Source organism: Mus musculus, chromosome 1, assembly GCF_000001635.26.
Source record: "Mus musculus strain C57BL/6J chromosome 1, GRCm38.p6 C57BL/6J".
NCBI classification, from domain to species: domain Eukaryota; kingdom Metazoa; phylum Chordata; class Mammalia; order Rodentia; family Muridae; genus Mus; species Mus musculus.
Genome location: NC_000067.6, coordinates 89,761,380 through 89,783,553, shown reverse-complemented (window position 1 = coordinate 89,783,553; position 22,174 = coordinate 89,761,380). Strand labels below are relative to the sequence as shown.

Below are 22,174 nucleotides of genomic sequence, written 5' to 3'. Positions count from 1 at the left end.
CAGAAGGGGCAGAGGGACACAGCGGGGGGCAAGGAAGATGACAGGTGTTGGGGGAAAGGAAAAGACAACACAGTGTCAGATGGAGTTACAAAAAAAAAAAAAAAAAAAAAAAAAACAGGGAGGGAAAGTGCACAATAGGAGGGGCCAGCTCCGAAAGAGGGTCCAGGGGAGAATAATTCCTTCCCCGGCCACTTTCAATTACATCTCGGGCTCGGCAGAGGAAGTTGGGATTTAAGAGAGCTGCTTGCCAGCTAAAGCTCTCGTTACCAAATACGTTCATAAAGCCCTTTAAAAAGGCACAGAGTGGGTTCACTATTTACCTTAAAAAGACACAAAATGTGTTCACTATTTAGGGTCTAGGGTTTCTCTTCTCAGGTAGTGAAAATGTTCTGAAGGTGACTTAGGGAAGGTTTCAGAGACCTGTGGCTATGTTAGAAACTATTAAGTTACACTTCAAATGAGTTAAGTACTTTAAGCAAATTTCACCTAAAAAGTAGTAGATTTAAAGGGGTGGGAGAAGGTCATTGTATTAAGCTATTAAATAAGAAATGTAAGAAAAAAAATTCCACTTTGGAGTGTAGTGAGATTGGGGAACAGTTTGGGGGAACCCTTGGGCAAAGGCCAGTATCAGTCTTGGGCCATAAGACTGGGTTTAGGGTAGAAAGTGAAGTGACTACCCCACCTAGACCCCTTGCCAGCCTGTGGCTCCATACAGAGGCAGGTTGATGGCTCTTCCTGCTGGGGGCAGCATGTAAATCTCGAGATCCTTCCCTCTCCTGCTTCCCTGTGTTACAGCCCCTCCACATCATGCTGTTCCTGCATTCTGTGGGTTTCTGCGTTTCTCTTGGGTCTTGTTCATAACCAGAGGCTTTGGGGAATGTACCCTCAGTATAAAGACACGTGGGCAGCAAACGGCATCCCCCGACTCAGAGGACCACACAGTGATCAGTCAGGGACATGGATTGTCCAAGGAAGCTGGGGCAAGCCTGTGCCACAGCGGAAAGCAATGGGCTCCGTCAGTCAGGATTTGATATTTAAGGGTCAAAAAATCAAGCCGTTCTCTAGTTGATTTTTAGCTGAATGCAAGCTGCACAAAGTTTAAATTAATCTAGTGTACTTGGAAAGATAGAAAGGCAGGCTGAGCAGGGCACAGAGGTGGGAATGAAATCATTTCAAGAGATTCCCATTCCCTTCCAGCCTCGTCTCTTTTTACATAATCAGCCACAGCCATTTTTCAAGTTTGGTGCTTACAGCTGCTAAATTACAAAGAGTCTGTTTCCCAAGGAGGGCTGGCTGCCCTGGCTGAACCAGCCGGGGAGAGACCAGGCACATCGACAAGGAGAAAAACTCCAGAAGTTAATTAGATGTATGACTGCTCTTTGATAGCACGATTCCACTCACTTTTGGAAACTTAGCTATTTCTATAGAAAGTCACAAGGAGGAAAGAAGTGATGTCCCCGCTGCTTCGGAGGGAAGGCTAAGCCTGGGGTGTCCCTGTCCAGGGTCCTGAAGATGTCCAGATTTTTAGTTCTGTGCAAAACACACAAATTTGCCAAATATGCAAATACGTAGCCGCTTCCTTCCGGCCCAGCCTCTTAACTCCCACCTTCTGATGATACTACAGCATTGCATGGACCTGACCTACAGAAACACAGGCCTGGAAAGGACTCAAGCTCATTTTGACATTATGCCTCAAAGATTCAGGGTTACATGTCAAAGACATAAGCAACAGGACTCATTCTCTTTTTCAGCTCACAGGCTGGCATGACTATCTGCGACTGCTTACACATGCTTCAGTTTTAAGTCACAAATCAACACTTTCGTGCATTTAAACATCAGGGAAGTCTTTAAGGCATGAGCCCGCGAAAATAGCTTCTTACAGCACACTGGATGCACACTACTAAACTGCTTCTAAAAATCCAGAGCTCTCCCCACCAATGATTTTTGGGAGACAGTCAGGCTGTCATGTGACATGGTTCCAAAATAAGGGCAGTAAGAGACACAGTTCAAAATCCAGGTTGGCCCTGGGCTATGTTGCCATGGTTACAACATACAGTTTAATTTTAATTTCTTCCCAAGTGAAACAGCCAATCCTCAACTCCTGCTCTGGACCTGCCACACCTGTTCTCTTCTCTGCCTGGGCCAGGAGGACCCCCACCCCCATCCCCAAACACACAGGAAGAAGTAGCAACACATGGGCCTTCTGCCATGTGGCCAGTGAAGTACCAGATGGAATGGATGGACAGACAGACTCACTCTCTCACCAGCCAGGCTCTGCAGAGACCGCAATACACACAGCAAATAAAATAGGAGCTCCAGCCTGCAGCGCAGAGGTTCTAGGGAACAATATAATCCACACACAGCCTGCATTAGCGAGAGGGCAGTGACTGCTGCCTACTGAACCAAAGCCCAAGGTTGGGGAGACCTGGGATGGTTAGGGGTGACAACACTGCACCTCAGCCTCCCTCAGGCCTGAAGACTATGCAACACCTGCAGACAGTATTCTCTGATGACCACCATCCAGCAGGGTTAACCTCAAGATGTCCCAACCAGAGCTGTCACCAAACAGACACTGCTTCTACTAAAGAGTGGTTATTTCTTAGGGAAAGTCTTGGTAACTACTAGAGAGGCTCTTGGGAGATTTACTTTCAGAAATGCCATGACTAAAGCTGTGTGACTCACTGTGAGACAGACCACAGGCAGCGCCCGTTCCAGTTCTAGCAGCCATGGGGATGGGAGCCACCTCCCTTCTGCCTTGGTCTCACCTTCTGTGCCAGTCTCTTATGTATTAGTGTTCCCCTACTTGCTCTATGTTTCCATACAGATTTATTTGTCTATAGGTGTTCTGTTTGTATTTATGTGTGTCTGTGCACCATGCATGTGTGTGTCTGGTGTCAGAGGTCAAAAGAGAGGCATCAGATCCCCTGGCTGCTTACAGACTGGTGGCAGGAACTGAATCTGTGTTCTCTGGAAAAGCAAGCAGGGTCCTTAAGCACTGAACAATGTCTCCACCCTCCCCCCCCTTTATCTTATTTAATGTGACTGGTGTATAGAACAAAATCAAGTCTTTGCAGAAAATACCAATATACCCAGTATACCCACATGTAGCAGACTCACAGGTGAACATAAAACCCAGGACTTCTAACTACCAGTTGATTAATCTGCCTCCATGTCTTTACAGCCAGAGTAATAAGGGAAATAAATTGCCAACATATTATGATGATAAATTACAGCTTATTTTCCCTTGGGGGTTGCATGTAACCTTTTGTTATATTTGAAGCTAACTGTGGAAAACACCAGGGTATATTTTAAAAAAAAATGAAATCAAATGCTAATTTGTAAAATCCACTCTCCCCTTGTTGATACTCAAGGAAACATCACCTTGTAAACATCTATGAAGTTGGAAACCCCCCTGTGAGATTTCTCCTGAACAGGAGGCAGGCAGGTGGGTCATGAGGAGGGAGCCTCCTGGTTCCCAAGCCTTTGTTGAGGGTGGGTGGCATCCTGTAGACACAGCAGACAGATAACATCATGGTGTCCGGTGCCTCAAAAGGAAGGCCTGGCCACTTAAAAGATAGTCTTCATTCCCCAGCCTGTCTGCCACACCTGGACTCTGACAATCGGCTCAGTCAAGGGACAGAGGTTAGTTACCCAGTGGGCAGGACGCCCTGCCCTTCAATCTCTGCTCATAGGGATTGCTTTGAAGGTTTTTGGTTCCTCTTGGAACTAATCTATAGTGACCCTGAACAGACGGCCCTGTAGCTTAGCAATAAGAGTGGCTGAGTTGTGGGACAAGGCAGGTGAGGCTCAGCCTTAGAGAACCATAGCACTGATGACACTCAGGAAGGGTATGTGTGGGAACCACAGAGAACTGCTGATTTAACAGGGCCACCACCCCCCCCTGCCCACCCCCACCATGTGTGTGTATACACGCATGTTCAGACAGCTAGGACAGCTCTGTCTTGGGCCTGGGAAAGTTAGTGGAACAAAACCAATTGAGAATTATCAGTTGGAAAACAAAAACAGAAAAACTAGATGCACTGCCCTGGGAGCTGAGTCAGGGGGATGGCAGCCATGCCACAATGATATTCTGCCTAAACAAATCAAAAAAATTTGTAATGCAATAATACTCTTAGACTAATGCAGTCCTATTCTTCAGTGTGACGGATTGATGCCAAGACGCAGAGGCTCTTTAAAGTTTCATGGTTTATATCACTTGGCAAGATACCAGCTTTCAACATGTACTGTCTTTGAATGATATAAACAATTTTGATACAGGCATACTTCAAATATGCCATCTACACAGGGAATTTGTTCTATGAGATTAAGAAATGAGTAGGTGGAGACTCTGGCGATGACTCCTGAGCACCACACTCTTTGAATTCTGCTAAGGACGGTTTCTCACTCCACAGAGGTTGGTGCCAAGGCTTGGAGCCTGAGCAAGAGTCAGGTGAGTCTACCCCGGCTCTGACCCTGATGCTGCAGATGCATGCATCCTGGGACAGAGAGGTGGGGGATGGAGACTCGAGGGTCATTGTGCACTGGCAATTTGGTATGCTAATGGAGTCATCTGGTATGCTGGCCCGATTACATCAAACACAGCCAATGCGGAGCCCATGAGAAGATGAGCACCCTCCACCTGAGCTGCTGGATGAAGCCCACATTCCTGAAATGATTCAGTAGCAGCAGACAAGGGTGTCCTAGTGTCTCTTCCACCCCAGAATTGAGGATACAGAGGAGGTCTAAGACGTGGCTCTGGAGTTAAGACTTCTGCTCTTCAGGGAACTTGAGTTCAGTTCCCAGCACCCACAGGGTGTAGCTCACGACCACCTGTAACTCCAGCTGCAGTGGGTCTGCTGCCCTCTGTCGGCCTCCATGGGCTCTTGCACATGTGAGGCATACACTTACACAGATAAAATAAAAATATGTCTGAAAAATAACCAGGGGACAGTCCCTGAGCCCGACCCCCAACGTTTAACAACCGGGACTGTGGTGGGGTGCGTGCAGTTGTGGGGGATAACCTCCCGTGTACAAGGCTTTAGGTTTAGTTACTTTTGTACAGGGAAGAAAGGTAACAGTAATATCACTTCTGGCAAAGAACAATGATTAACTTAGCATTATATTGAACCACTCAATAAGACAAAAACAAAACAAAACAAAAACCTGAACAGACTTCATTTGCTCCAGTAAACTTCACTGTGTTACTCCTAACACTGATTTTGGAATTTGAGCTTTGTTCTAGAAAAGAAAGAAAGAGAGAAAGAGAGAGAGAGAGAGAGAGAAAGAAAGGTCCATCAAAGAGTTCCGGGAACCAGGGTCAGACTTCTTGGGGTTTGAAGCATTTTCTTCATCATGGCTAAAATTTTGTCAATACACTTCAGTCAGACCTGATCTTTGGGAAAATTGCTTTAAAAATCAAACAAAAAGATAAGATTGTGTTCCAAAACATAATAACTGACATTTCCTTCTTTTTCCTTCAGCAGAAGCCCCAGCCTGCTGTGGCTGGCAGCGGGGTCAGGAGTGGGTGCAGGAGAGGTGGCATCTTGCTCGCTATCCATCAAAGCACGTCTCTTTCCCATTCCTCTCCCCTCCCGCTGCCTTTGATCCCCCAGGGTGAGGTTAAAAGCAGCAACTACCTGAAGCCTCCTCAGCCTGGGAGGACCCCCTCTCCTCCTGCTTGCACACACAGCACAACTCTACAACTGGAGCCCTCTCCTAGGCTGCACTACCCCCCTCCGCTCCCCACTACTGCACAAGGCTTCAGACCACTGCTTATTTTCTCTAACTACTCACACCTGCCCACTCCACCCTCCCTCCAGCTTGGCACTCCCAGCATCCTGCTGCTTGACAGCCCGAGTGGTCTTGCAGAGCAGGAGGATGGTCAGTTACTACCAGGTAAGAACACTTTTCCCGGGTGAGTAATCTGGGCCAGGTACCAGGAGTTTCTTACTCCAGAGTTATCCAGACACACCAGCACCACAACCCAGACCAGATGCATCTGTCCACTCTATGTTCCATGTTCTCAAACTCCAGCATAGACCTTCACGGTGATGGTTAATATCGTCAAATTGACACAGGTTAGAATTACCCACATCTTGGAACATGCCTGTAATACTGATTCTAGATTAGGTTGAGATGAGAAGATACACCCTCAATGTATACAGTATCATTCCCTGGGTTGAGGGCCTCGGGCTGAGAAGCAACCAAACAGCAGTTACCTCCCTACTTCCTGGCTGCAGATGCCATGTGACCAGCTGCCTCACACTCCTGCCACCATGCCTACCCCAGTTCGGCAGGCCCTTTGTTCCTTCAAGTTGCTCTTGTTATGGGTGTGATCGCAGCAGTGAGAGAAGGATTCACACAGCCAGGGAGACTCTGATTTACAGAACACCCCACTTTCAGGCAAACACAGCTTCCTGGCTAATTTTAGTGTCTCCCAATTGGATCATGGCTACGGAGCAGGAGGAAATAGGTGTCATCCTCTGATCCAATCCCTCACCCTCTGAGGCAGTGGGGACTGGATGCAGGGCCTCATATAGATGAGGCAAAAGCTCTCACTCAGCTGCAGCCTCATCCCACCCCACCAAGCACACTTTCTAGTTCCAGACCCTGGGACACCTTCTTTCAGGCAAAAGACGTCATTATCTTTTCTCTCTCCCAGCAGAACTTTCCATTCTTCAGGAACAGAGACCCTGAATCCTGAATCCTGGTGCTATGACTGTCAAGGGACTGAACGAACAAGCTGCAGACTAGGGGCTTCTGCCGGTTCCTCCAGAGGGACTTAGGCCACTGGAAGGACTGACTGGTCTTGGTCTTATTTGGTTCTTCATGAGCTGCAGAGGAAAATGCAAAAACAAAAAACAAAATCAAGTTTGCTGATACTGCAAAACATGCAGGGCTCCCAGGCTTTCGATGGAAGGTGGGCACCTATGGGAACCCCACTGGGCATGCTCTGCTTCAAACGCATGGGGGAGTCCAGTACCTCTGCTCACGTGGAGAGTAAGAGCTGGGAGACAAGGCGATGCAGCTGAGGTGAGGCCTGGTTGAGTGAATAACTACATGCTGAACTCTGTCCCACCTGGGACTCCTGACTGCTGTGCTAAGGCTACACTTCTTACACTTATACGTTAACACAGGCTTCTTGGGGAAACCACAGTGACACCACGCATGCAAGTGCGACCCTGCTCATACTGGAGACACAGCCGATCACTTGTGGAAACAAACCTCTGGACTACAGCCAGCTAACAGGCGGGGAGAAAGGCCTGGGGCTGCAGTCTTAGCTAGGGGAGGGTCAGGGTAAGGCTTGGGGGTGTTGCTAACTTCACCTGGTACCATTAATATAAAATTTGATGTCAAAGAAAGGGCCAACAGCTGGTTTAAAGCAGAGTTTCCAGTTCTGAGGAATCAGGCTTAGCTTTTTGATGCTTCTAAAGGAATTCTGCTCCATCTGTAGGAAATACTTCTCAAGTTTTTGTGCTTACCTCAGCTATGTGCAGAATCCAGAAAAGGATTGAGAAAGTTAAAATAATGACGGCATGCCCACCTAGAGAAGAGGATCCAGAGTGCTGTTACCATGGCAAATGCCTTGGACAACTGTTCACACTCGGGTGCCTAATTCCTGAACTCTGAGCAGCTGTGATACCCACAGGCATGCTCGTATAAAGCCCTCTCCAGCTCTGTCTTTGAAACAGCATTAGGACTGCTTTTCTGCAAGTAAGTGCACGCTTTAAGAGACTGAAATATACACAGAAACCCTCCTCTGCAACTGCAGTAAGATTTTAAAGCCCCCACTGTAGAAATAATGTGTCAATTAAAATAGCATTTATAACTAAATATGTTTAAATGCTTCTTCATAAAAAGGCTAAAACTTAACTCGTTTTAAATAACCATCTGCTTCTGCCATATAAAATTTTTAGTATCATTGTGTAATTAATATTAATAACACTTTCTGTTAATAATCTTATCTGTCAGATAATCAGGCAGAGATTTAGCATAAGATATGTCCAGTGACCGAAGTTTAAGAATGCAAGGCTACAGACTGTAAGCACACACGGAGGAGCACACAGCGGACCCGAGGCTGGCCGACCTCCACCTCTGCGAGCCCATATCCTCGCAGTCGTCTCACTAGGCTTTCCTAACTGCTCTTCCTCAGGGCTCACTTCCATCATTCGTCTTCCTGTCTTATTTTATCATATGCCCTTAAGGTCTATACATTTACAGCTTCTAACACAGGGAGCAAGGGAAGGCTGAACCTATTGGATATTACCATGGGCTGGAGAGACAGCTCAGCCAGTAGTGTTTGCCACACAAGTGTGATGAACTGAGTTCAATTCTCTGAACTCATGTTTTAAAAAAAATCCAAGTATGGAGGTATGCACTTGAAATTCACAACTCTGTGGGCTGGAGCAGTAGTTAAAGAGCACTAGCCAGTCTTCCAGAGGCTATAGCTACATGGCAGCTAATAATTGTCTTTAATTCCAACCACAAGGAATCCAACAACCTCTTCTGGCTTCTGGGTACAGATGTAGATGCAAGGCAAAACAAGGTAAATATTAAAGAAAAAGAGATTTCTAGAGTTGGGGAATCTGGTGGTTTGAGTAAGATGTCCCCAGCATGTCTCGGGACTCTGGATACTTGGTCCCCACTTGGCTCCATTCAGGAAGACCTGGGAGGTGTGGAGTTGCTGAAGGAAACATGTCACTGGAGTGGGCTTTGAGATTTCATAAAGCCATTCCCAGCACACGCATGAATGCACACACACACACACACACACTCATTCACTAGACAAACTTTATGCCAACAGTTGATGACACAGGGGAGGGCAGGGTTAAAGCTTCCCCCACACTGCTATATTTCTCACCAAACCCACAGAAATTACAAGTGAGCATTTTCCAGGCCTAAGAGTAGCATCCAACCATGGGACAAAATCTTGTCAAGAATGCATGAAAAAAAAATCACCCAGTCTTCTCTGAACTTGTTAATCCACACACCCAACACGTTGCTTACGCTTTCCTGCCTGTCTTTAATGGGGGCTGAAGCATGGTGTATTCTAAACTAAACTCAAACAAAAACACAAAATTTGTGTCAACTTGACACCAGCTGGAGTCATCTGGGAGGAGGGAGCCATAACTGAGAAAATGCCTCCGTACGATCTGGCTGCATGCAAGCCTGCAGACTCTACAGTATAGAACACTTTCTTAATTAGTGATTGATGTGGGAGGGCCCAGCCCATGGTGGGTGGAGTCATCCTGGGCTGTGGCCCTGGGTTTTATAAGGAAGCAGGCTGAGCAAGCATGAAGAACAAGCCAGTAAGAAGCATGCCTCCCTCCATGGCCTCTGCATCCGCTCCTGCCTCCAGGACTGAGCTCCTCTCCTGACTTCTTCAATGATGAATGGTGAGGAAGGGTAAGCCACATAATCCATCTCTGCCCCAAGATGCTTTAGTCACAGTTTTTCATTACGGCAATAGTCACCCTAAGACAGCTCCTAAAGCAGGGACCGAGGAACAGCACAAGTGTGTCATGGTGGTACTGGACAGAGTCCAGGGAAGACGATGGGAGAAGAGACAAACTGCCCTGCTGTTCCTGCCTGGTCTGCCACTGCACACGGGTGCACTACTGCCTTGTCAGGACCCTGTTTGGAGCCCTTCTGTGCCTCACCACTACCTGATGCCTTGACATCCACCTGCGCTCCAAGGATGCCTTTGTGCCATATCTCAGCCACCATTCACCCCATATGTATATACCACATGCTCTCAAGGTTAAAGAGGTCCTGACAGCACTGAGGCCCACGTGACGTGTCTCTCTCCTTGGGGACCACTACCAATGTATTTCAGAGCCTCTGTGCACATGGTGATGTGCTTACTACTGGAATCTCCCCTTGGTATCTGGAAAGGACTGGTGCCAGAGACCCCTGGGATACCACAAACAGTGGATGCTCCAGTCCCTCATATGGAAAGAACTTACACACATCCCCTTCTGCATCTGAAGCCCTCTCTAGACCACTGAATACCCAATACAGCGTGGGTCACAAGTACCTGGGTGCTATGCTTTGGGAACAATGACAAGTCTATACCTGTCCAGTAGCGATACACACTTTTCTCTAAATATTTCTGATCAGTTGAGGATTCAAGCCAAGGCACCAGGTCAGAGGACAGTCTGGACCTGTTGAAGGAATGAACGATGTGTTGTGGGCAGTAAAAGCATGAACTTGTGCAGGTTAGCCCGATTATGAAGACATCCTCTGCCTACTCTCACGTTCTCCTCGATTGACACATCCGTTTCGATCTGTCTCCTCATTGATTATCTATCTCTCTCCATCTGGGAGAGACTCTGGAATTGTGTGACTCCTATTTCAGTCCCAAGCCCAGGGTGGTGGGATGATACAGTAAAGTGTCAACAAGCACTTGTGGGACAAAGGGCAGAAGTGGCAGTGGTGAAATACAGGTCACCTAGACAGATATGCACTGAACTTGTCTCTGGTTTTACTCCTGACTCATTGTCTTTGTCTCCCCTGTTGCTGTGATAAAATATTCTGACAAAGTGACTTAGAGGAGAAAGGTCTGTGCAGGTTCAGTCACAGCTCCAAGATAGAGACTGAGGGTCCCATTGCAGCCTTTGTTTTAGTCAGGAAATAGCAGAGAATGTCTGCTGGCCAGTACACAGCTGACAGTCTCTCCACTTAGGCTGCCCAAATGGCCACATGTTCCAAAGTACTGGAGAGCACGCCAATGTGGGTCTATCTCAACCTACGTGAATCACATCTCCAGCTGTCATCCCAGTACTTGGTAGTTATGTCTTTAGAGAGTGGGCCTCACGTCGTTAGGCCACGTTGGTCTGAAACTCTTGGCAATCTTCCGCCTCAGTTTTCCAAATGTTCTGTTCTAGATATGGCCCAGAGACTTAGGGGTGTTTTTACACAGAATCTAAGATGGCAGCGCATAGGCAGACTAAGAGCCATTTCTCAATAGCAGGAGGATGGGATTCCTGAGGCAAGGGCAAAGAGAAAGTTGCAGCCACCATGTAACTCCAGCCTCCATCTTTTAGTATCCTATTGGCAGGATACAGTTTTGAAGTCCTCCTGCCTCCTGCTGTCTGCTTTCTGCTCTTAATACATCCCAATTTGCCAAAATCATGCTGGAAATGTAATTCTGAGAGGGGCCGAGCGGTCCCGGGATCATGCCGCAGACAAGCTGTGCTTGGCCCCTGCCTGTCAGTGCTTGGAGCCCCCTTCAGCTGTTCCTACATGAGGCTTGTTGAACCGCTAGGAACTCCGGCTGCTAGTTCTAACTTCGGACCCATTTTCAGCTCAAGCCTGGAGACTGAGGATTAGTCAAGGTTCACACAACTCTGCTCCTTAGAGCAGCAGCAGCAGGCTCAGGCTGCCCAGGCCAGCCCTCTCCTTATTGCAGGGACTCCCCAGGCCTTGATATAAGTGGTTTCTCCACCCCATACAGCATCCTCGGTGCAGGTAAGCCAACCGGCAAAGGGAACGGCTGAGGCATGATCAGCAAAGCAGATGTGGGTCCAACCTGATGCCTCCCCACTGGTTAGAGTACATGCCCTTTACATCCATGTCTGCATCTTAAAAGAGGCCTACACTGGTCAGTTTTCCTCTGCATCAGCCCCTGCCTCCAAGTTCCTGCTCAGTTTGAACTCTTGCCTTGGTTTTCATTAATAGACTATGACTCAGGATACGTAAGGCAAACAAACAACCCCTTCCCTCCCCACAGTGCTTTTGGCTATGGTGTTTCATCACAGCAACAGTAACCCTAACTAGGAGGCCTTGTCAAGTAGTGACTGTTTAGGCAAGGCTGTTCTGTGCCCACTAGTAGTGGCAACTGGAATGTCAGCGAGCTCCTGAGCCCAGCAATACTGCTGGTGCAGTTTTGGGAGAAGCTGTGTAGAGCTCAGACTGAGGACAAGGCCTTGAAGTGACCTTCCCAAAAAAAAGGAAGCCGGCTTCCATTTTCTTGGAAGAATTCTGATTCCTGGGGAGGTGGGGTAGCAGCTGCTGGAAGGAGCTCAAGACCTAGGCACTACTGCTGTGTGTGTTCAGCTAACTCTGGCTCAGGAAGCTCTTCTTATCTCCATCTCTGGTTGTTATCATCAGATCCTTCTTCCCCAACTACTGTTACTAACAAGAATGCCCCAGACATCAATGGCTATTCCCTTGGTAAGGATTAAAAACCCCTTGAAGAGATCCAGTGGTCTAGAAGATTCTGAGGGAGGGGGCTATAATGACCCACGGCATTGGCCATCTGTTTCAAACATTCCTAGACTTTTACTGGTGGTGGTAAGAGCCCCGCTGGCCTTCAGGCATAAAAGTCACTGCTCCTTGTCCTAGTGACTGGGGTGACGGGGTTGTCCTATTTCTTCTGGGTCAGCAGCTACTGCTGGAAATAGCTGATAGCCAGGAATGGAGGAGGCAGAGTACAAAGTCATAGCATTCTGATCAGGAGGGAAAGAAATCCTCCCTTCCCCCTGTGGCTGGCTACCCAGGAAGCTTCTGCTTTCTCTCAAACCACATGCAGAGAAGGGAACCTGGGTCATCCTTCTAATGAGGCCGCCTAGCATGGTGGACGGAGCAGCCCCCTGCCCTGCAGGGGGCTTAGACAGGAGTGCCAGGCTTTGAGCCAGGAGAGCACAGGGAGGAAGGCTGACTAAGCAGGGGATGGTTCCCCAATGCAGGAGGCTTTGGGAGGGACTGATGGGAGCAGTCAGGAGCCTTGGAAGAAAACACTTCTCTCTTCCACCGTGTATTTCTTAAAAAACCACCACCACCACCAACAAAACAACAACAACAAAACCCAGGTAATTTATATGATTCTACATCTTAACTCTGAGTCCTGCCTTAGAAAAACAAAATCACATAGGGACAAGAATGTAAGAAAGACCTGTGTGAATGTGGATGCTTATTATGGGTATGGTCTTGGGGGGTCATGGTTCTCAGAGAAAGAATGTCAGATATGAGGCAAGAAACACATTCTAGCCCTCCCCCATTTAAAGGTGCATAAATGACTAGATCAAAGCCCTGCAGTGTCCTATTACCACCACCTGCTGGTCAGGTTCTAGAATTGCCAGCACAATACCCAAAGACAAAACTGCAAAGCTCAAAAAACAAATACCCAAAACCAACAAATCAAAACAAAACAAACTAAAGAAGCCATAGTTCTTATCCTTGGGCCCACAGGGACAGTGAAATTGCTAGAGTCCTCCTGCTCTCAAACGCAGAGTTGCTGACCCTTCTTGGATGGGGCACAGCAGAAGCCACAAGATAACAACAAAACAAAGTACAGACAATTACCAGAGCTACAGCGGATTAAAATACTTCCACAATGGGGAAAGTACTTGAAAATTAGCAAACCTCAAGTACTTCCGTATCAGGACTCAACTGTGTTGTAACAACCATAGGTCCTGGCAGGAAGGCAAATAATTGATAGGAGCCCCCATACAGGACTCCCCTCCTCCATTCCGCCCAATCCTGCAAGTTCACAGGTACAAGTACACGCACACAGATGTCAGATATGACTTCCCCACAGAAACATAAATGGTGTTTGTGCTTAACACCGCCAAAGCTGTATGAGCCAGGGAGCCTGAAGGGAACTGCAGCGCGCTGAAGAGTCATATGAAGAAATGTATTCACCATGGCAGCCAGTCATTGAGGCAGAAGATAAACTGTTGGATTGAAGCAATCTGTGAAAGGGTGGAGCTATCAGAACAACCTGACAGCAGCAGGGGGTTGGGGTTTGAGAGTGCTGTTGCCATAGCAACAGCCATGGCCGAGGCCATCAGGAGGCTGGCACTTGCAAGGGACAGTGTGGGTATGGGTGTTGGGGAGTGGCAGACTGAGTCAGACACTCCAGAACACTGGAAGACTAATGCAGATAGTGTGTGTGTGTGTGTGTGTGTGTGTGACTGGCTCTTGCCCTTGGCATGGAGGTGATGCATCTAAAACAAACACCTTGCCTTGAAGTGTGCTATGACAACCAAGTTTGCTATAGATGGCCCTCCAGGGCCCCTGCTCCCAGCAGGAATGCTCACTCCTGCCTAACACTTCCAGAGAAAATTACTCGTAAGGAAATGATTAATAAAAAATAAAAAATCACAGGCTTCCAGTAAGAGTCGAGGAAACCCTTAGCCAATAGTTGTTGCAGAGATAATTGTTCTGAATCTATCAATAATGCTAAGCTCCTCTTCATTGACTGCAAATACCAATTTCTTTCACCCAGGATTATAAGTTGGTGTTCTCGGGCTCACTACTGCCATTACGGTGATAAACAGTTCAGACCACAACAGGGTCTGACGTGGAGATCAATTCTGGGTCCATAAAGAATCTACACAAGAGGTTCCAGGACAGAAATTTACAGCCACCAGTTTTTTATTCTCTCTTGCTGCAAAAATTACTTCTGTCAAACACTTAGGAGAGTGAGGAAAAATGTAAAAAAATTAATTTTTCATGTACTACTGGAACAGCCTTTTCCAGTGCAGAAGTCCAAGACGAATATACTCTGCATTTAAAGAATTACCCGGCCCAGCATGTGGTACTTAGTGGAAGAGGGACCCAATCCCTGCTGCTGCTCGCCAGCCAGCAGACAGCAATTTGAAACCCTGAACAGAGCTGTCTAGATTTTTCTCTGAGGGCAGATGCTGGGCTCACGTTAGCAATGCCAAATTCTATTAGACGTTTAATTTTAAACCTCAGGTATTTAAATGTAAAGCCACACAACAGTAATAGCCATAAAGCACTGGGGCATTCCATCTCACAGAATGGGTTCCTCTTGCCTTCTTCTCTTAATTTAGCCAGCACCTCCTGCCTCCCAGTTTTACCCACTACAAAGTCATCTATCTAATTAGGAGTGGCTCACAGCTGCCTAGAGGCAGATGCCCCAGGGGTACCTGTGTGTCAAAAGGGGTAAGGATTGAAAAGTTCTCTGAAGCCTAAGTCTTAATTTAGGGTGGAAGACAGGGCAGAGAAAAGAGACTTCTGGTGCTGGGCCTGAAGACAAGCAAGCCCTTCACAGTGCAGGCGGAGGGAGAGCCTAAAGCTTCCAGGCTCTGTCGCACTGCCGCCATCGGGATAGCTGCTGCCGCCCCAACAAACAGAACAGAGATGGGCCTGGGGGGGTGGGGGTGGTGGCAGTTAGGTGGTAGATAAAGTGATTACAACTATGCCCCTCCTTAGAAGTGGGAACAAAACACCCTTGGAAGGAGTTACAGAGACAAAGTTTGGAGCTGAGATGAAAGGATGGACCATGTAGAGACTGCCATATCCAGGGATCCACCCCATAATCAGCATCCAAACGCTGACACCATTGCATACACTAGCAAGATTTTATCGAAAGGACCCAGATGTAGCTGTCTCTTGTGAGACTATGCTGGGGCCTAGCAAACACAGAAGTAGATGCTCACAGTCAGCTAATGGATGGATCACAGGGCTCCCAATGGAGGAGCTAGAGAAAGTACCCAAGGAGCTAAAGGGATCTGCAACCCTATAGGTGGAACAACATTATGAACTAACCAGTACCCCGGAGCTCTTGACTCTAGCTGCATATGTATCAAAAGATGGCCTAGTCGGCCATCACTGGAAAGAGAGACCCATTGGACTTGCAAACTTTATATGCCCCAGAACAGGGGAACGCCAGGGCCAAAAAGGGGGAGTGGGCGGGTAGGGGAGTGGGGGTGGGTGGGTATGGGGGACTTTTGGTATAGCATTGGAAATGTAAATGAGCTAAATACCTAATTAAAAAAAATTAAAAAAAACAAAACAAACAAACAAACAAAAAAAAAACAAGGGTTTTGTGTCAACTAAGTAAGAAGAAAACCTGATGGAAAGTCCTCGGGCTTCTCTCCTTGGCTGTTATCATGGAGCACTGCAGGGGAACGTTTGTGTGATAAGAGGCCATATAATGCACTTACACACACACACACACACACACACACACACACACACACACACACACATTTTACTTATGTGTCCCATGGGATTCTGTGCTCCTGTGCCCCTTAAAAATGGTGGGAATTGGGGCTGGCCCCAGATGGGTCTGTGCAGTAAAGGTGGGACAGTAGTAACCTGTGGGAGGTGGCACATGGGGCAGCCTGGGCTTCTGCCCTTCTAGCCAACTCCTGGCAGCTGTCTGTCAGACATCCCTCTGTCCAGATCCAGGTGTCTGTTCAGATCACCTTTCCTGACCCCTGCTTCTCTCTGGGTTTTGAGAAGACCTGGTCAGAAGCATATGTTTGTTCCCGTCTGTTGGAGTGCCCTGGAACGACCAGAAGTAAGATGGTGTTTACTCAGAGCAAGCGTCCTGCTGCAGCAGCTGGGGGGCCCACAGGGAAGACCTCACGTGGAATCTTTTAATTAGAACAAATTATGCTAAAATGACTCTCAAAACCCTGTCTGACAGATTACATACAACAGTGGGAATTCCCTTAAATACCGGTGAACGGGCCACAGACAGAATGCCACAGGCAAAGCAAGCTGCAGCAGCCAGTGCACGGAGCACGCTGCATAATTCATGCTGTCACACAAACATCAAAGGCAGTTTCCAGGGTGCCACATCTGTCCCCCAAGAAGCAGGCCACACTTGTCAAAAAAAAGTGGAAATCTAGGAGAGACGACAGAGGGGATTCCCCAGAACTTAGAAGTTACTCCAGGAATCCTCAAGACTGAGAGGCAGATGAATCGACTCAACAGTACAAAATACGTGCGGATAGTGAGATGCCAGCAATCCTGGTAGGGCGGAAGACTGGGATATAACATTTGACATCCCTTTTCAACTGCACTATGTCCCTATTACCTAACCACAGGTAAGACATCTGTCCCCTCTGCAGCCTCCACTCTTAGATCTGACCAATGAAGAGGATTTAAGGTCTACGCCCTGAGCAGAGGACAGATGGATGATGGGATGTAGATGAGATAGGAGATCAAGGACAAAGTGCTCACAGGTGATTGGTGAGACATGCGTGCCACTGTCAGAGCAGCCCATGGCACCATGCTCCCAGTGGAGCATGGGCACCCTGGGCATTGAACCCAGCCCCTGGCTTTCACAGAGGACCTGGAGATGGCCGCAGTTTGTGCCCCCTCTTACCACTGCTGATGGCTGAGTTTGCAATGACTGTAGCGTCACTCCACTGGTCGGCACTGGAGACTGAGTAGGAGCGCTGGTGCATGCCATCGGGTCGGCTGTTGAAGGAGACCAGGCTGATGCCGCTTGCCATCTGAGACCCAGACGCACTAGTGACATTCCCTAGGAATAAACAAGTCAGGTGAACACCACGCCGGACTGCAGACCACAGAAACCAGCACGACCTAGTCTGTGGGGCTTCACGCTGGCACAAGTACCTGACCCCTGCACGCTGCTGTCATCCTGCCTACTCCAGTAAGTCAAAGGAAGCCTGGTACAGCACAAGATCATGAAGAAAAGGGCATCATGAACCCCAATGGTGCCCCATTGAGCAAGTGTGAAGAAAGACTGCTGGCAACTGCCCATAAATCCATCTAAAGACCAGTATTCCTGCTATAATCTCTAAAGTCAAGAGAACCAGCGAGGGCAGAACGAGCCACCAGAGGGCAAAAAGAAGACCACGAGAGGCTGGTCATGCCAACCTAGCCACACAGACTCATCAACTGGGAGGCAACTGCCTGTTACCAGGGGACGCTGCTCATAGGACAACTGTCCCATATAATCAACACAGAGGCACCTCAGTGGAAACCCTCACTACTGACCTTGTAAAGGTTCTGAAGAACAAGAGTCTCCCAGTGGCTTCAGAGCTCACAGGGGCTGTGAAGGAAGATCGTTCTTTTGTAGGCACGATGATTTGAGTCAGTTGCTCAACATCAAAACACATGATTGCCTGGTCACACCAATTTTAGACTCAACAAAGTAATTACTTAGCTGCTTTTCTCTAAGGCTTAGCCATCATGTCCATGGCTTGTGAATGGGTCCATTAGAGAGAGCCAAGTGGCTCTTTGGAGATACAGTTTTGCTTGGTTTTTTATTTTTTATTTTTTTTAAGGCAGGGTCTTTCTACATAGCCCTGGCTGTGCAGGAACTCACTATGTAGAGCAGCTGACCCCAAACTCACAGAGAAGGCGTTTTTCAACTTTCCTAGTGGTCCTGGTTCAGAACTGATTCAGTGGAAGGTTTTCCTGGAGCAGGGCTTTAAGAGAGTGGCCCATCAGTAGAGTAGTGCCAGTCAAGTAGAGGCATTAAAAATTAGGCTTCTGATTTTGATGGATAAAGGGTAGGGCTGAAAGAATATGAATTCGAATGCACCTGCACACACCTGTGAACATGAGCATGCACGTGTAGACACACACACACACACACACACACACACACACACACACACACCCCAGTAACGTAGTTGCTTGGTGAGAGGCAGCATGGAGCAGAACACCACAATGTGCTAAGTAAAGACCGCTGATTATCTGTCCCATCACTCTGACAGCAAACCTGAAGAAAGCAGCATATGAGAAGTTGTTTGTGTTTGACTGACAGCTTGAGGGAACAGTCTACTGGTCACATTGTAACTACAGCCAGGACCCTGAGGACCAGTGCTCAGCTGAATCCTCCAGATTTCTTCAGCCTGGGGCCACAGATCGTGGAACGGTGCCACTCGCACTTAGGGTCCACTCTTTATTAACTAACACCCAATCTACTAATTTCCTCACGTGCCTAGATGATCCTATAACCCGTCAAGCTGAGAATTCACACTAACTAACATAAAGATGTCTCTCCATCAAAAACAGAAGCGCAATAGAACACCGGTTCTTTGCTGTTGTCTGAACTGAACGTGGTTTGAACCTCAGAAGGGAAACCAGCTGTGTGAGTCCAGACCAGAACCCAGAAGTGACAGCAAAGGGAAGAGCCAAGGGCCACACACCTTCCTGTTCACAGTGGCATCCAGAGAACAGAGGAGCAGACCTGAGAGTGTCCAAGCTGCAGAGTTCCCGAAAACCTTACCCCTGCTTTCTAGATACCCAGGTTAAATGAGTCTGAGTGGGCCTTCAAACTCTTAACTAAGACCAACATTCAACGTAGAAACTAGAGACACAACTACAAACTGCAAGCAAAGCTCTCCATCATAACAGATGTATGGGCCAGGTGCCTGAAAGCTGTTTGTGTGTCTATGTGTGTGTGTGTGGGGGTGTTGGTTGGTATTTATCTGTGTGTGGGATAGAAAGTGGGTACTCAAAGCCTCAGGGCCAGTGTCCCCCACTGTCATGTTCTGAAGGCACAGGAGCATCTAAACACCCTGGAAAGAACAGCAATATTCTGAGTCCCATATTCTGAGGATCAGTGCCATGAATAACAAGACCCTGCTTTTGCCTCACACCTCCCAGCAGCTGGGGCGGGGCTGCCGTTACCAAGGAGACATCACACACAGCTGCCGGGATTCTTCACATGCCTCTTCTGAGCCCACCCTGAAGTTGCCTCTTGGTAAACTCATTCCCTTAGTACAGAGGCAGCACCTTCCCTCTGAGTGGGTGAGGGGCTCCCTCCACAAGGACCAGAGCTGTGGCTCTGGTAGGCTGGGGCCTGCCTAGATGAGCTGTGCCCACTGCTCCTAAGGGCTCCAAGCAAGGAGAAGAGCAGGGGAGGGATGTAAGGGAGGGAGGGCAAAGAGACTTGGGGAGTGAGTTCTGAGGCCATTCTCAGATCCTATAACCCATGAAGCTGAAAATTCACACTAACATAAAGATGTCTCTCCATCAAAAACAGAAGTCACATTGTATGTCATACAATGGTCACCCTGATGCCATACATCTATCCATCCAGGCCGTATTTACAGAAGTGCCACCACAACTCCTCAGTGTCTCCCCTGGCTTGCTCCCACTTTCATCCCATGAGGTCTCTGCAAGCAGAAGCTGTGGGATACGGCTGTGGTGATGGAAGAAGAGCCATGCAAGACTGTTGGGAGTGGTGGAGCACACTGATAACTACAGTACTAAAGAGGTGGAGACAGGACAAGAGAAGAGAGTTCCAGGCCAGCACAGGCTAGGATGCTCCTTCTCAGAAGGATGAAGTGGGGTGAGGGGTGTCCTCTCTGGCCTTTGAGGTCCTCCGAGCCCAGTGTATAGAGACTCATAGCAATTAACAACACGTCAAGATGATTCTGCCTACACATGCGTTATGCCCACAGGCCCAAACACCCTAGAAACTGAAAAACAAGCTTGATCATCACCTGATCCAGGATGACAATGCTCAACACCAGCCACTGCTTCCTTTGTCCATTCTCTAGCAACGAGGCTGTGATGGTGTCTTAGAGCTTGCATTGCTATGAAGAGACACCATGACCAAGGCAACTCTTGTAAGGACAACATTTAATTGGGGTTGGCTTACAGCTTCAGAGGTTCAGACCATTATCATCAAGACAGGAGCATGGCAGCATCCAGGTAGGCATGGTGCGAGAGGAGCTGAGAGTTCTACATCTTCATCTGAAGGCTGCTAGAAGACTGGCTCCCATGTGATTAGGAGGGTCTCATTACCCACCCCCACAGTGACACAGCTACTCCAACAAGGCCACACCTCCTAACAGTGCCACTCTCTGGGCCAAGCATATTCAAACCACCACAGATGGCTAGCTTTAGCACCATTTTGACAATCTAGAATCACTTGGGAAGGGAGTGTCAATGAGGGGCAGCCTGTGGGTACATCTATGGGGGACTGTCTTGGTTGCTTTAATTGATGTGGGGAGGGTCAGCCTGGGAGTGGGTGGCTCCATCCCCTAGCTTTGGACCCTGACCTGTAAAGAGTTGAGTATGAAGTCTGCTGAGTGGTAAAGATGGGCACATTCGTCTCCCTCTGTGAACTCCTGCCTTGACTTCCCTGCGGTGACGGACCTGAAGCCGGGACTGTGAGCTAAGACAAACCCTTTCTCCTTGAAGTTGCCTTTTGTCATGGAATTTTATCACTGTGACAGAAATGAAGAAACTCTCCGGCATCCAGACTTTTGACACTGTCATCAACAAAGACAGAATGGGGTAATCACATTTTAATAAAGTAGATAAAATCGCAAAAAGTGTGTGGGACTTTATGTTTGGGTACATTTATAACTATCTTCAGCCCCGTGTGACCTGAAGGCTACAATCCCTTGCTGAAGGGTGGGCCTACAGGACAACCTACCTAACACTTCTGAAGCGGCTTTCCTGATAAGTCAAGGAAAGAGTTCCTAAGTCTTCATCATTGACTAGGGAAACAGGCCTTGGAGAGGAGCCGCAAGCACCTGATCTCACAGGAGCAGCATAGACATTCAGATGGAGATGTCTGAGATGAGCTCAGGGTTGCCAGGGCTTTTCTGGTGCTGGGATGCCAAAGTGCTGGAAAATGAAGGCATATTTTCTTAAAGTGTACATGTTACAGACAACACAGGACGAGACTGTTCATGCATTCCTGGCTGCTCCTCTCCATTGCAAACCTCCTGCTGTTTGTCAAATGACATTTAAGCAGGAGCCAGATGTATTAAGATGCTGGGGAGGCAGCTCTGGTTTTGGCAGAGCTCACTTTCTGAGGAGGAAGTCTCCTGGGAGCCAAAGGGGACCTAGGTGGTCAAGGAGACCTGCATCCAGAAGGGTCCTAGCTATCCTAGCTGCTCTGAGAAAGCAGATACCCAGCAGCCTTCATCTACCCAAGCACCCCCTGTCCCAGAGGCAAGACTAAACTGACTGCAGTTATGAAGGTAGACTTCTGAGCTGTGTGCCTGTGGCCTGGAATAGTTGCCAGGAAGTGCTCATGGATAACATTTTTGCTCATGCACAACAATTTTATACCCTAAGTAGAATTAAATTTAGAGATTTCATTTCAAAACCACCCATGGTTTGAGTTAGCAAAGGGTTCACAGCTGACAAAAGCATTTGCTCTCTGATGACTTGAGTGTGATCCCACATAAAGAGAGGAGAGACCCGACTCTCTCAAGTTGTCCTCTGAACATAAAATGTCTCCCCCACCAATAAATAAAAAATTAAAATTTATGGCATTTGGCATCACTTGGCTAATGACAGCTGTGATCCTGGCTTTGCTCCTGACACCATGAGCAGAGGCAGCATCACCTGACTTGTCTGGATGCAGCGGCCTTGCTGTCTTCTTAGCCCCTTGCCCACCAGTTCCTACTCTTTTATGTCTCAGAGTTAAAGTTTTCCAAATACAGAGGAAAATATCACAGAAACCCAG

General features: G+C 47.9%; 1 protein-coding gene across 2 annotated transcripts in view; it reads right to left on the bottom strand.

Moving 5' to 3' along the window:
* Agap1 (ArfGAP with GTPase domain, ankyrin repeat and PH domain 1) overlaps positions 1-22,174 on the bottom strand; it is a 440,472-nt gene that overhangs the window by 111,729 nt on the left and 306,569 nt on the right. The window contains exon 12 of one of the 2 annotated variants that reach the window (NM_178119.3): positions 17,090-17,248. The exons of the other annotated variant lie outside the window; for it this stretch is intronic. Within the exon in view, the coding sequence (NP_835220.1) occupies positions 17,090-17,248 (159 nt within the window). The remainder of the gene's footprint in view (positions 1-17,089; positions 17,249-22,174) is intronic. 2 annotated transcript variants of the gene reach the window in all.